At 37.4% G+C, this 15,557-nt stretch overlaps 1 protein-coding gene and 1 non-coding gene across 2 annotated transcripts; one reads left to right on the top strand and one right to left on the bottom strand.

The window, feature by feature from the left end:
• Nucleotides 1-7,732: 7,732 nt before the first annotated feature.
• LOC142525823 (uncharacterized) lies at nucleotides 7,733-9,073 on the bottom strand. The gene is made up of 3 exons (XM_075630112.1): nucleotides 8,522-9,073; nucleotides 7,800-8,435; nucleotides 7,733-7,741 (listed from the first exon to the last, which is right to left on the bottom strand). Exons 1-3 carry the CDS (start codon nucleotides 9,071-9,073, stop codon nucleotides 7,733-7,735), a joined length of 1,197 nt encoding a protein of 398 aa, XP_075486227.1.
• A 260-nt stretch (nucleotides 9,074-9,333) lies between these two features.
• Nucleotides 9,334-9,440, top strand: LOC142528175 (small nucleolar RNA R71). Its single transcript, XR_012815655.1, has one exon. It is a non-coding gene; the product is annotated as a small nucleolar RNA R71 (small nucleolar RNA).
• Nucleotides 9,441-15,557: the final 6,117 nt, after the last annotated feature.

The raw sequence follows: 15,557 nt of genomic DNA, 5'->3' as shown, positions 1-15,557 counted from the left end.
TCTAGGCTGTAACCACAGAGCATACTCAGAATTTTAAGAAATTTTAAACCAAGGCTCTGATACCACTTGTTGGTCCCACGTGCGGAATTTGAGATAATAAAACCCGAAAATAAAGAATAAACTGGACATCAAGATTTACGTGGAAAACCCCTAAAAATTATTAGGGTAAAAACCACGGGCAAGATGAAAAGAATTCCACTATAATATTTTGTGGTCTACAACTCACTCACTGTGTTTCCAAAGAGAACACACACTCTCTTAATACAGGAGAACAAAACACCTCACAAAATTATAGAACTAAGCACTCAAATGCTTATAAGATAAGAAAAAACTCGAAGAAGGGACGATTTTAGAATGAAGGGGGGAGCTCTATTTATAGAGCCTCTAGTCCGTGTAAAGACGCGTATAAAACGCGTCTTCTGAAATTTTCTCGAAATTTCTCCAACCACGCTTTCAATTTTTTAGCCTCTTTTCATTGACTATTCTTTGCCAACATGCATTTAATACTCCTGCCAACATTTCTTTCATTTAAAAAATCGAAAATAGTTATAATTTTTGATAAAATGAGAAATATTCTTCAATAATATCATAATTGATATAATAGCAAATATCACGCACTTCGATTTTGTGAATTTTTTTGGATCATTTATTGCTCAAATGATTGAGATATAATGCTCGAATCACGATTTAACATAAAATATTATTATTATATCATTATCATTATCATTCTCTATGATTTTTGTTAAATCGATAAATATTTGGTCAACAAAATGGATTACTTGTAAATATTATATGAATATCATGTTATGAATACTTAAATCAGTTACGGTTAAAATTTTTTAAAATAAAAAAAAATTTGGAAAAAAGAAAAGAAAAGACCTATTCTTGTCCAATGTGCATTACACACACACACACATCGATTAAACAAATTTAATTACGGCTCATGTTTGTGTTGTGAATTATATATTTCTATCGACCGATTATCCCTCATATCATAAGATGTTTTTAATACAGAATAATCCTTGTTTAATGATTTTATTTTGTAAAATAGAATTATATTGGGTCTTTTATATTCACATTATAATTTTTGTACTTATAAGAGATATAAGTGTCAAATTCACTAATTATAATTTGGTATTTGATAAGAGATATAAGTCTCAATTTCACCGTCATTTAGTTCGCTGTATTAGTTATCCATATTTTATTCAATCTAATATCATTTTGATGCATCATATTATTTATCCGTCTGACAATCATTTATCATACATAAATCAAATCATCAATCATTTATCTCAGATCAATCAAATCAGTGAATTGCAAATACAATATTTCACTTAATAAATAATATTATAAATATTTTATTAATATTTTAAAAAAAGACAAAACGAATTAATAAATCAAATTAAACATTATGTTAACTATAATTTTATATATTTTATTATTAAAAAATATTACTTATCGCTATATTATTTATTTCGTTTCATGAACTAAACAGATTGTTGATTGCACAAGACCCGACTCATTTTATATTGTACTATTAAGGAATTTTTTGCAAAAAATTATACATATTATATTGTAGTATTATTGATGGTATTTGGAAATAAAAATGAAAAATTGAAATTTTGTTGGGTACAGTAGGTTTAGTGAACCCACTTTTTCTTAGAAGTAGAATATGACTCACAATACATGATGTTGAGTTCAAAGCAAAAAGGAAGAAAAAAATGCGAGGTGAAAGACAGATGGTGTAGCACACGCACTCCGACGATTATTTTGTAATTTATTTTATATATTAATTTCATTTTTTTAACTTACAAATTTGTTTTTTTTTTATTTTATTTATTTCATTTTTTTAACTTACTAGTAGCTCAGCTGGTACCAACATTTTAAGAATCTATGTACTTATGTCTGGAGGTCCTGTGTTCAAGTGTTGGAGGAGGCGAAAGACACCACTTTCCAGGAGTGGAATATTCTATGAGTGGCGGTGCATGGACATAGGCCGAGGCCCATGCTGGACCATCCTAATGACCCATGACCAGTAGTGGTGTGTAGGTATGAGCCGATGCCCATGTTGGTTCAGTCTAATGGCCCATAATCGTTACTAATTAAAATTAACAAATAAAGGATTAAAATAAACTGATCTAAACAAAACGATTGCTAAATATAATTTTGGGTTGCCTCCCACACAGCGCTTGGTTTATAGCCATCGGCTTGACTTTCTCCTTTCTACTTTGGTTCTCCCAGTGGAATATTTTCCATATTTCTCACTTCACTTCCAAAGTAATGCTTGACCCTCTGACCATAAATCTGAATGTTTGACCGTTGTTGCACTTCAACTCAATTGTCGCATGTGGGTACATTGTTTCCACTGTGAATGGTCCAGACCATCGTGATTTTAACTTACCAGGAAACAACCTCAGTCGAGAATTGAACAATAACATTTGTTGTCCTGGTTCGAAGTCTCGTTGAAGAATCTGTCTGTCGTGCCATCTCTTGGTCTTTTCTTAGTATATCTTAGCATTCTCGTATGCATCATTCCTGAATTCTTCCATCTCGTTCAACTGCAACAGTCGTTGCTAGCGAGATGCCCCCATATAAAAATTCAGTTTTTTCACAGCCCAAAAGGCTTTGTGCTCTAGTTCCAGAGATAGATGGCAAGCTTTCTAAAAGACCAACCTATAAGGTGACATCCCGATAGGTGTCTTGTATTCAGTCTTGTACACCCATAAGGCATCATCTAGCTTAATCCCCAATCCTTCCGGTTTGTCTTCACTGTTTTTTCCATATCTGCTTGATCTTCCGGTTGGATATTTCTGCTTGCCCATTAGCTTGCGGGAGGTATGCCAATGTCACCCTGTACTTCACATCATATTTAGCCAACAGTGAGTTAAAAACTTTGTAACAAAAATGAGTACCTTCATCACTGATTATGGCTCTAGGAATTCCAAATCTTGTAAAGATATTTCTGTGGACAAACTTAACAACAACCCGAGCATCATTAGTATTGGTGGCAATTGCTTCCACCCGTTTGGATACATATTCAACAGCAAGTAAAATATAAGATTGACCAAAAGGGGATGGGAATGGACCCATGAATTCAATACCCCAGACATCAAAAAATTCCACCCCCAAATATTTGTTAGCGTTAACTCGTGACGTCTAGAAATATTACCAACTCTTTGGCATCCATCACATGACTTTACTAAAGTATAACTATCTTTAAACAGATTAGGCCAATAGAAACCTGACTGCAATACATTAGCTGCAGTTCTAGATGCTCCAAAGTGTCCAACATAGGGTGAGGAATGACACTGCTCTAAGATCTACCTGATTTTTCCTCTGTTAAACACCGTCTAATTATTTGATCAGGGCATCTCTTGAACACGAAGGGATCGTCCCACAGATAAAACTTGGCATCATGAACAAATTTCTTCTTTTGGTGATGAGTTAAATCTGGTGGTAATTCACCTGCAGCAAGAAAATTAGTTATATCTGCAAACCAATGATGTGTAACATTTACCTTGAAGAGTTGTTCGTCTGGAAACGACTCATTGATAGCTCCGCCTTCAGTTCTTTCTTCCAGTTCTAGGCGTGACAAGTGATCTGCCACCTGGTTCTCGCTGCCTTTCTTGTCTTTGAATTCAAAGTCAAATTCTTGAAGTAGGAGTATCCATCGTATCAACATGGGCTTTGCATCTTTTTTGGCAAACAAATAACGAATAGCTGCATGGTCAGTAAAAACAGTTACCTTGGTGCCAATGAGATATGTTCAGAACTTGTCGAATGCAAACACTATTACTAGCATCTCTTTCTTAGTGGTTGTGTAATTATGTGGGGCTGCATTAAGTGTGCGACTTGCATAGTAGATGGCCTTGAACATCTTGTCTCTCCTTTGTCCTAATACTGCTCCCATAGCATAGTCGCTAGCATCGCACATGAGCTCAAAGGGCTCCTTCCAGTCTGGCACTATCATGATGGGTGATGAAATCAGCGCTGTCTTGATCCTGTTAAATGCCTGCAAACAATCATTGTCAAAAATAAATGTAGAATCTTTCTCTAACAAATTACACAAAGGTCTAGTAATTTTAGAGAAATCTTTAATATAGCGATGATAAAACCCGGCATGTCCCAAGAAACTTCTGATCGCTTTCACATTCTTCGGCGGTGGAAGATTTTTCAATTGCCACGACTTTGGCTCTGTCCACTTCCATTCCTCTAGCCGAAATCTTGTGCCCAAGCACAATACCTTTTTGAACCATGAAGCGACATTTCTCCCAATTCAAAACTAAATTCTTCGCCTGACATCTCTGCAAAATAAGTGTCAGATTCTGCAAACAATGATAAAATGATGAACCAAAGCAGATATATCATCCATGAAAACTTCCATGATTTCCTCCACCATGTCAGAAAATATGGCCGTCATACACCGCTGAAACGTAGCAGGTGCATTGCAAAGTCCAAATGGCATTCTCCTGAAAGCAAATGTACCGTTGGGGCAAGTGAAGGCAGTCTGAAGGATCATTTGTTGAGCAATCTTTCGGATGCTTCAAATAAAATATTCTCCAATGAGCTGCAATAGCTCATGTTCTAAGAATACTAACACCGATAAATTAAATCGAGTTTGGTTAAAAACCAAGCGGAAGAAACTCGAAGTAATCCTTCGTGAAGAAGACTGTTATATTAGAAAGCATTTTATCTTATGTAAACTGAATAATCGAAAAGGGATAGATTAGTTTTTGCATTCATCAGTTCAGTTATGGTGACAGCTGAACTAATGGAAACTCTAACTGATCCAAACAGTTTGAAAACAAAAGTTAAACAGTTAAACACACAAGATATATTTATGGATGTTCGGAGACTTCAACTGCTCCTACGTCACCCCTTCTACCGCCTCGGGTAGGATCCAATAGAAGACTTTGATTTATACAACACCTTGTACAAACCCACTCAGCTAGGACTTACCCACTGCCTAAACTGAACTCCTAGACTAAGACTGAAGGCAGCACCTTCCAGTCAACACTTCTTTAATGTCTATGTGAGAAAGACTACATACACAAGTTTAACATCTTTGTGCAAGACTGTATTTGAGTGGATGAGAGTGTTTGTGTGTGAGAACTGAACAAGGATGTTCTCACACACTGAGGGAAATACGCTTCTAATCTAAGCTGATATGTCTGTAGAAAATTCCCTCGACTGGGCTGAATGCTTCTCTCTTTAAGCTGATATGACTTTGAAGCGTGCCCTTTCTTTTTCTCTTGTGTTGTATGTTGTTTTTATAGTGTTATTTGAGTCTTCACTGATCTTCTCTTTATATAGGCGGGAAAACTAATCGTACAGTGAGAATCATTGGTTGTATCTGTTGCATCTTGAATTCGTTTCTTGGACATTGTGTCTCGATTTTTCGACTGCCTTTCTGAAACGTTTTGTCTTTAATGTTCTGATGCAATCGTCCATTACCGTCCTTTGACTGGGTAATGGCTTTGTACCTTCACATACAGGTGGATTCCACTTGAAAGAATTTGTCTTCATCCATAACTGAAGGATTCTAATTGGGGCTGGTGATATCAGTTGACTCGTTAGTTGAACTGATTTCACACTTGTTCAGTTGGACTGATCAGCTGGGTTTCTTCATTAGTTGACCACTCCTTCGGCTGGCCAGGCTTCTGAGATTTTCCTGCTGAATCACCTATCAACTGGACAATCAGCTGGACTGCTCAATTGACGTAATCAGTTAGACTGGTTCATTTCATGCGATAAGTTGGGTCTTTAGTTTTGCAATGTAAGCATCTCGTCAGTGATCCTAGATGCTGTACACTAAGGTAGATCATTAGTAACATAATTAACAGGTTTTGTTATCACCAAAATCAAGATTGCGAACTTGAAAAGTTCCAACACAGTCTTCTCTTGATCCTCCGGTGCTATGACAATTTGATTGTAACATGAATAACCATCTAGAAAGCAATAATAATGATAACCACCAAATCTATCAAGCATCGGGTCAATAAAGGGAAGGGGGAAGCGATCTTTCCTAGTGGCATCATTCAATCTCCTGTAATCTATACACACTCGCCAACCAATCATTGGACGAGTTGAAATCAATTCATTCCTCTCATTCCTCACCACAGTCACACCTCTCTTCTTAGGCACTACTTGCACTGGTGAAATCCAAGAACTGTCATATATAGCATAAATAACACCAGCATTTAACAATTTTAATACCTCAGCTCTCACCAGTTCTTTCATGGCCGGATTAAGCCTCCTCTGATGATCAACATAGGGGGAATAGGATTACTGCATCAAGATTTTATGCATACAAACAGTAGGACTAATCCCCTTTATATCAGAAATTGTCCATCCCAAAGCAGGTTTAAACTCTCGCAAAACTCTCAACAACCTATCTTTCTCATCAATAGTAAGAGCAGAAGATATAATTACCGGATATGATAAACTCTCGTCTAAGAATGCATAACACAAGTGACTCGGCAATTCCTTCAATTCATGAGATGCTTTTGGTACCTCTTTACTCGCATCTTGGAGTAACTCTTCGTGCTGAGCATCAGCTTTTTCTTTAGGCAACATATTGAGAGCAAGTAATTCCTCTCACGTCCCAGTCCTCTTCATCAAATGTAGACGCTCACTACAAGAAATTTTTAAATCAACAACACCTCTACGACAAAGATTTTAACTAAAATCGTTGTTAAATACTTTTTAACAACGGTTTTAGTTAAAATCGTTGTCCTAGAACGTTTTTTTAAGCAAAAGACAACGGTTTTATAAAACTGTTGTCTTTTGAAGGAAAAGACAATAAAAACCGTTGTCTTTTTCGGGTCAAAGACAACAGTTTTAGGGTCAATGACAACGGTTCTATAAAACCATTGTCTTTGAGCATTTATGACAATGGTTCTGCGAACTGTTGTCTATTAGCGTGTTTTTTGGACACTGTTGTCATATTTAGCGACGATTTTGAGAAATTCGTCGCTAATTTAGCGACGGTTTCTTCAAATTTGTCGCTTTTTCACATTTGCGACGGTTTGAAATACAACTGTCGCTATAATTAGCGACGGTTGTAATAAACTGTCGCTACATTTAGCGACAAGTTAAGTTAAACCGTCGTATGTTTTCATTTAGCGACGGTTTTACGAAACCCGTCGCTAATATTAGCAACTGTTATAGCTTTACCGTCGGTAAATATAGCGACGGTCAAAGAAGAAACCTGTCGCAAATTTAAATTTTGAAATTACCGCCATTATTAGCTGACGATTTTCTCAATAACCGTCGCTATTAGCGACGATTAAAATAATAATCGTCGCACAATTTTCTATAAATACCGCAACTTTGGATCCATTTCTTTACCCCTTCCTCACAACACTTAAAATTTTTCTCTCTTACACAATTTTACCACTTCACAACACTTAAAATTTTTCTCTCTTACACTATTTTAGTTTCGATTTAATGTAAATTTTATCTCTAAATAGGTGACGGTTTTTAAATCCGTTGCTAAATAGCGACGGTTTTACATAAGTCCGTCGCTAATGTTGTAGGCGACGGTTCCCCATAAACCTTCGCAAATGGTAGCTACAACAACGGAAAAAAACCGTTGTCTTTGAGTGCACCCTTTAACAACAGTGGCTTTAACAACATTTTTAAAAGACCTACGGTTTTAAAAAACCGTTGTCGTAGGCCTTTTTTCTTGTAGTGGCTGATTCCAATAAGCATCTCTCCAAGGAGTCTTTCGTCAACCTACCTGCACCAACATGATATACACATGAATCAATGATATCAATACTTTTATAAGTACTTACCTCATTTGGTCCTCTGATGGTGTTGTAGATGTTGAACACAACTTCTTCTCCACCTACTCTCAGTGTGAGCTCGCCCTTGTGCACATCAATTAAGGCTTTTTCGGTGGCCAAGAATGGCTTTCCAAAGATAAGTGGAGTCTCCTGGTATTCCTCCAAATCTAAGATGACAAAGTCAGCAGGAAATATGAATTTGTCTATGTTTACCAGCACATCCTCTACTATCCCTCGTGGATATGTAAGTGATCTGTTTGCCAGCTGCAAAGTTATAGTGCTAGGATTCACCTCGCCAAACTCCAAGGTCCTGTAAATAGAAAAATGCATTAAATTAATACTGACACCTAAATCACATAAAGTCCTATTTACTCTAGAACCACCAATAACACAAGGAATAGTAAAACTCCCTGGAACTTTGAGTTTCTGTGGTAGTTTCTGTTGGAGTATTGCACTGCACTCTTCGGTTAGCTTCATTGTCTCAAATTCTTGAAGTTTCCTCTTTTTGGACATAACATCTTTGATGAACTTAGCGTAATTGGGTATTTGCTCCAATGCATCGGCAAATGGGATGTTAATGTGTATTTTCTTGAAGATTTCCAGGAACTTCCCAAACGGATCGTCTAACCCTTTCTTCTTGAACCTCTGTGGATATGGAAGATTCACCTTTGGTAAAGATGCTGTTCAAGGGCTTTCTTGGGTTCCTCTACTTTCTCTTTTCCAACACTTACACCATTTCCATCATCTTCCTCAACAAGAATATCTACATTCTCTTCAGTAGGCTCTGGAATTCCAATTTCCTTGCCACTCCCTAGTGTGACAGCTTTGCATTGCTCCCTAGGATTCACCTCTGTATTGCTTGGGAACTGTCCTCTATTCTGATCCTTCAAAGCATTGGCTAGTTGCCCAATCTGTGTTTCCAAAGACTTTATCTTGGCACCCATATTCCACATGTGTGTCTCCATGCTATCAAGATGAGACTCAGTTCTAGCCAATCTTCTCCCAGACTCAGCCACAAACGTCCCAACGAGATCCTCAAAAGATGGTTTTCCTTTACCCTTCTGTTTATTGAACCCCGGTAGAGGATTCAACACGTTCTTGTTGTTTGCATAAGATAAATTCTCGTGATTCCTCAAACCTGGATGATAAGTATTAGAGGGAGGATTAACTCGATATCCTCCATAGCCACGATTTTTGTTGATGTACTGAGCTTCCTCCACAACAGGCTCTTCTTCGGCAGTCACGAGTGCTACATCAGATATAGATTGGACTGCCTTGTTCATCGCTGCAATCTGTGTGGTCAACGTCGAAACTTGTGCAGTAAGTGATGTGATCGAGTCTACGGCATACACTCCAGTAGGTTTCTTTGGTCAAGATCTCTCACTAGGCCACTGGTAACTGTTAATGATCATCTATTCAAGCAATTCATTATCCTCATCAGGTGTTTTGGAGAAAATCGTACCTCCGGTGGCTTCATCCACATTCACTCTAGTTGGACCCATCTAAACCATTGTAAAAAAACTCAATATGCACCCAATCTGCATATCCATGATTCGGACACTTCTTGAGTAATTCTTTGTATCTCTCCCAAGCCTCATATAACACTTCGAATTCCTTTTGCCTGAAGTTGGTGATATCTATTTTCAGCTGAGCAGACTTGGCAGGAGAAAAATACTTTGACAGAAACTTCGTAACTAAATCTGCCCATATAGTGATACTCCCCAGAGGATAGAGATTGGAACCAACTCCTTGCTTGATCCCTAAGAGAAAACGGGAACATGCGCAATCGAATAATTTTGTCGAAAACACCGTTAAATTTTACCGTATCGTTATCTCTAGAAAAGTTCTTAGGTGAAGATGGGGATCTGCAGTGGCTGATCCTCCAAATTGGATCTGTTGAACCATGTTGATGGGTGCGGGCTTTAGCTCGAAGTTATTAGCAGCATTTGTTCCGCGAGCTATTCCAGAGTAGTGAGCATTGACGACTGGGCGGATATGCTCTCGGATTGGCAACTCTCTTGGGGGTTCACTCTGATTATCTCTGTTTTCAGCCATTGCTTTAATTTCCTCTTTTCTTGCTTTACTTAATCTCCTGGCAGTTTTTTCGATTTCCGGATAAAAAATTAGCAAGTCGGGATTTTGATATCTTCGCATGCACTGCAAAATAAAAAAATTATAAATTAACAAAATAAATAAATAAAATAAAATCTAAATTAAAATAAAAAATACTTAGTAACAATATTAATATGCAATTAAATAATTTACTCCCCGTCAACGACGCCAAAAACTTGTTGCGTGTTTTCACTGCCCGCAAGTATATGATGTCAAGTTTTAGTGTTGGTGTTGGAAAACTAAATTTCAGTGATTTGACAAACTAAGCTTCAAACTTATTGGAATAACTGATCAAAGTCATACGAGCTTAACTGACTAAAATCTTACAACTGTTAGTTGTCATTAGCTGAAGATTAATGCGTACCAGCTAAATATTATCTACGTCTAAACTGATCAGTTGCGAGCAGAATCTAACTGACTGATCAGTTGCGAACTGATCAGTTGAATCAATCAGTTATGAGTTTTCCAGCAAAGTATCTTTCAGCCAATCTCTAAGTTGTACACGTCATCAGTTGAGAACAACAATCGACAAATAGTACAACAGACTGCAACTAGTAGTGGAACGCCGCATTTCAGAGTGCAGTGTACGAATGTCAGAGAATAATGACGTGGCAATCAACGGAATATATGGATTCAAACGTTATTTAGTATTACCGTTGAAAGGGAAGCCTATAAATAGCTAAAGAGGGCAGCTGAGAAGACATACACGAACTACTATTCTATTCAAGCTTGCTATTACTCTGCTAAAATCACAACTCGTATTCAGATATCGAATGCTCACTCTTATCAGATATATCAGTAGCAATCAATGCTATATTTACAAGCTTTCTAGCACTTTGAAATCTTTGTTAGATTCATTCAGTCGTGTTTAAATTTCAGTCACGCACTGTAAAAATTTTTTGTGTACTAAGAGTTTCAGTTTGGCAGTGTTAAGTCCAAACTGAAGTGGGTCAATACAACTCTTGTATTCGATCAAAGTCTTTTATTGAAAATCCTATCTTCGTGATAGAAGGGGTGACGTAGGAGTTATTCCATTCTCCGAACATCCAGAAACAAACCATGTTCACTTTCATTTCAGTTATTACTTTCAGTTAACTATTCTATCTATCAGTCAGTTTACTTTCGCAACTGTTTTTCTCAGTTAAACTGATTGTTATCGACTGACAAGATACAAAGAATCAGTTTGTCACTAAACTGAACTCAATATTCGAAAAGAATTTATAATCCACGAGTGTTTATTCAACCCCCACTTCTAAACACTTTCCATCTTCTAACCGATCCTTTCAAGTGGTATCAGAGCTGTGTTATCTCGTCTAAGAATATCTCAACTCAAACTATTCATTATGTCTTCCTTCAACAAGACCCCAATGTTTTCCAGAGAAGATTTCGATGATTGGAAAATCAGGATGCAGGCTCACTTATCTGCATAAGACGATGATATGTGGTACGTCATCACTGACGGACCAATGAAGATTCTGAAAGCCAACACAGCAGTTGCAATCACCGACGTGGCACCTCACAGAATTGAAAAGCCCAGAGATGAATGGACTGCCGAGGACAAAAGAAAAGAAAATTTGGATAATGTGGCAAAGGACATACTATACAAAATGCTGGATAAAATAACTTTCAGTAAGATCAAAATGTGCAAGACAGCTAAAGAGATTTAGGAAAAGCTGATCCAGCTTTGTGAAGGAAATGAACAAATCAAGGAGAATAAACTTTCTGTTGCTGTTCAGAAGTTTGACAACATAAAGATCAGAGCTGGAGAATCGATGCATGAATATGATGAAAGAGTCAGGTGTATTATCAATGAACTCAATGCACTTGGAAAAGTGTATACCAACAAAGAAGGTGCTTTAAAAGTGATAAGAGGTCTTCCCAAGGAGTGGCACGTAAAGACCATGGCAATGAGGGAATCCAAGGATCTAAACAAGGTTGAACTTCATGATCTATTTGCTGATCTGAAGGCCTATGAGTTTGAGCTGCAAACTCGAGAAGGAGAACCATCCACTCCAGCAGCCACAATCTGCCTTAGGTGCTGTAAGAACAGAACCAACTGGTTCAGTCGAGAAGGTTGCTGATCAACTGAGCAATGACGCTATGTCATTGTTCATCAAGAAATTTGGAAGGTTCATGAGGAAGAATCAAGGGAACCACCAGAAGCATTATCAGAGAAAAAATTCTAAAGAGAAATCAAATGCTTGCTACAATTGTGGCAAACCTGGTCACTTCATTGCTGACTATACCAAACCCAAGAAGGACAGTCAAGGCTCGACTGAAAGAAAGAAGAAGTCATATGAGCACAAAAAGAGACCCAAGGATGATAAGAAATCTTACAGGAAGAAGCATGAGGTACTCTTAGCTGAAGAGAGTAAATCTAAATGGGCAGAAACTGACAGCAAAGAGTCAGAGTCAGAAACCTCATGCAGTTCCAATGATGGTGAAGAGGAAGTGAAGTGTCTAATGGCTGGTGATATAGAAGTGGAGTCAAGCAGGTCAACAGGTATTTGATTTCACCTCAACTGATTTCACTAGAGAAGAACTTATTTCAACTCTTCATGACATGGTTAATGAGTACCAAAAGCTTGCCTTATCTTTTGAAAAGGCCAAAGCAATGCAAACTGATCCTATAGACAATAAAACTAAAACTTTTGAATCAGTTGATGAGTTGAATCTAAAAAGGGAGATTGCTGAGCTCAATGCTGAAAGAAGCAGGAATCAATCAATGATTCAGAAGTTGATGCTTGAAAATTCAAAGCAAACTGAGCTTATTTAGGCTTGGAACAAATCATCTACTGCATTAACTGATATACATAACTCTCAGAAATCAGTTACTGATAAAACTAGTTTAGGGTTCAGTAATCAAGATGAAATTTCTTCCAATGATACTCAACCAAAACTGAATATGGTCAAAGGGAAATACATTCACTTTGTCAAATCAGTTATGGTACAAGAACAACCTGAGCCAAGTAAACTGGTTGAACAGCCTACTGAAAGTACGAACAAGGCTAGAAGATATGGTATTGGTTACAGCCCAAAAGTTTTAACTGACTCAAGAAGTCAGTCGTCAAAAAGATTCAGCAGGAATTATTAAAATGGCTACTCCAATTACTATAACAACAAGCCAGTTCAGAAAAGATATCGGCTGAACAATCAGTTGAACAAAGCTAAATCACATGTTGTCTCATCTGCACACTACACACCTACCACACACAAATCGAGAAAGACCATCTGGAATACAGCAACTGGACAGTCAGTTAGACTGATCCAAGTCCGATTCCTAAAGGACTAATCAATGTAGGACCCAAATAACTAAGGGTACCAAAATTATATCTTGTGTGTGATTGCAGGTAACAGGTACAAGCAAGGAATCAATATGGTACTTGGATAGTGGATGCTCACGACACATGACAGTAGATGCAAAATTGTTATCTCAACTGATCAAGTACACTGGGCCAAACATCAGTTTCAGAGATAATTCCAAAGTTGAGTTAGTGGATAGATTTACAGATATCAGTTTGGAGAATGATCATGAAGAAGAAAATCACATCAATCGAAACATCCTTCAAACACCAGAACCTGAAATTGTGGATCAATCAGTTGAACAGGAAGCTGTTCCTGATAATCACTTGGCAGAGCCTATTGAGGATAATCAGCTACCAACTGATGCAGCAGCAACTGAAACTGAAGAAAACACCCAGTTACAAACTAAAGCAGTTGCTGACATGGATACAACAAATGATGAATACAGATGGAAGAAATCACATCCTTCAGAATTGGTAATAGGTAACCCATCTGATCCAGTGAGAACTAGAAATCAGATGCTCAACTTATTTATTCATTCAGCTTTTGTATCACAATTGGAACTGAAGAAAACTGATGAAGCCCTTGCTGATCCAAACTGGATAAATGCTATGCAAGAGGAGCTGAATCAGTTTACAAATAACAATGTCTGGAACCTAGTTCCAAGACCCGTTTCAAAAACTGTTATAGGTACAAAATGGGTGTACAGGAATAAACTGAACGAAGATGGTTCAGTTGTGCGCAACAAGGCGAGACTGGTAGCACAAGGATATAGGCAAGAAGAAGGAATTGACTACGATGAAACATATGCACCAGTTGCAAGACTGGAAGCTATAAGAATATTCCTTGCCTATGCTTCATTCAAGGATTTCAAAGTCTACCAGATGGATGTAAAGAGTGATTTCCTGAATGGTCATTTGCAAGAGGAAGTCTACGTTGAACAACCTCCAGGTTTCATCAATCACCTTTTTCCTGATCATGTCTACCATTTGAACAAAGCCTTATATGGTCTTAAACAAGCTCCAAGAGCTTGGTATGAAACTCTTTCAAAATTTCTAACTGATCACGATTTTTCTGTTGGGTCAGTTGATAAGACATTGTTCAAATTTTCAAAGAATGATCATATTTTACTCGTTCAAATTTATGTTGATGACATTATATTTGGGCCAACTAACCCCAAATTATGCGAGAAGTTTGCTAAGTTGATGCAGGATAAATTTGAAATGAGCATGATGGGTGAACTGACATTTTTCCTTGGACTGCAAGTGAAGCAACTGGAGACAGGAACGTTTATCAGTCAAACTAAATACACAAAGGAGTTGCTGAAGAAATTTGGCATGGAATCGTGTTCAACTGCAACTACTCCCATGAGCTCATCAGTTAAACTAGACACTGATCAAGGGGGAATATCAGTCGAGGCGACACTACAGAGGTTTAATAGGTTCATTATTATACCTAACTGCTAGTCGCCCTGATATTGTATTTGTTGTCTGTATGTGTGCCAGATTTCAAGCAAACCCTAAGCAATCACATTTTTCAGCTGCCAAACGTATTTTAAAATATTTGAAAGGCACTCAAAATGTTGGGTTATGGTATTCTAAAGACTCCTCTGTCAATCTAGTTGGCTATTCAGATGCAGATTATGCAGGGTGTAAGCTTGATCGAAAAAGCACAAGTGGATCATGTCAGTTTTTAGGAGACAGGCCGATCTCTTGTTTCAGCAAGACGCAGACATCCATTGCTACTTCCACAACTGAAGCATAATATCTTGCTGCTGAAAGTTGTTGTGCTCAACTGCTCTGGATTAAGTAACAACTGAGAGACTATGGAGTCATCGTAAAAGAATCGCCCATATTTTGTCACAACACAAGCACGATTGCTATCACCTACAATCCAGTTCTTCACTCTAGGACCAAGCACATAGATGTCAGGCATCACTTCATCAGAGATCATGCTTGAAAAAGGACATAAGACTGGAATATGTCTCAACCGAACAACAAGCAGCTGACATATTCACCAAACCGTTGCCTGAGATTAAGTTTTTCACTTTCGCAATATACTTGGATTAATTGATTTATCATAATCAATTTTATTGCTAGTATATCAGTTGTCGATTAACTTGCGTTACATATCATTTCTTACTTTCTAACTGATGTCAGTTTGTTATTTGTCATTTATTATGTTCAGTTCGTGATTTATTCATCAACTGCTGAGATTAATCTTTGCAGGAAAATAAAAGACAAAGATAAACTGATAAACATTTCATTCATCTAAAGAAATTATTACGGATTACATCAAAGTACTCTTCCTCAACAAAAGACCTCCACTTGGTCAACCAATGGGTTAACTCTC

This window comes from Primulina tabacum, chromosome 15, assembly GCF_025594145.1.
Source record: "Primulina tabacum isolate GXHZ01 chromosome 15, ASM2559414v2, whole genome shotgun sequence".
NCBI lineage: Eukaryota > Viridiplantae > Streptophyta > Magnoliopsida > Lamiales > Gesneriaceae > Primulina > Primulina tabacum.
This window is presented reverse-complemented; position numbering and strand designations above follow the sequence as displayed.

Bases quoted from the DNA above. Each gene is read 5' to 3' on its own strand.
- LOC142525823 (XM_075630112.1), bottom strand. From the start codon at position 9,073: ATGAACAAGGCAGTCCAATCTATATCTGATGTAGCACTCGTGACTGCC. The intron at 8,436-8,521 runs GTAAGTGTTGGA...CCATATCCACAG, and splicing joins AGGAAGATGATGGAAATGGT to AGGTTCAAGAAGAAAGGGTT.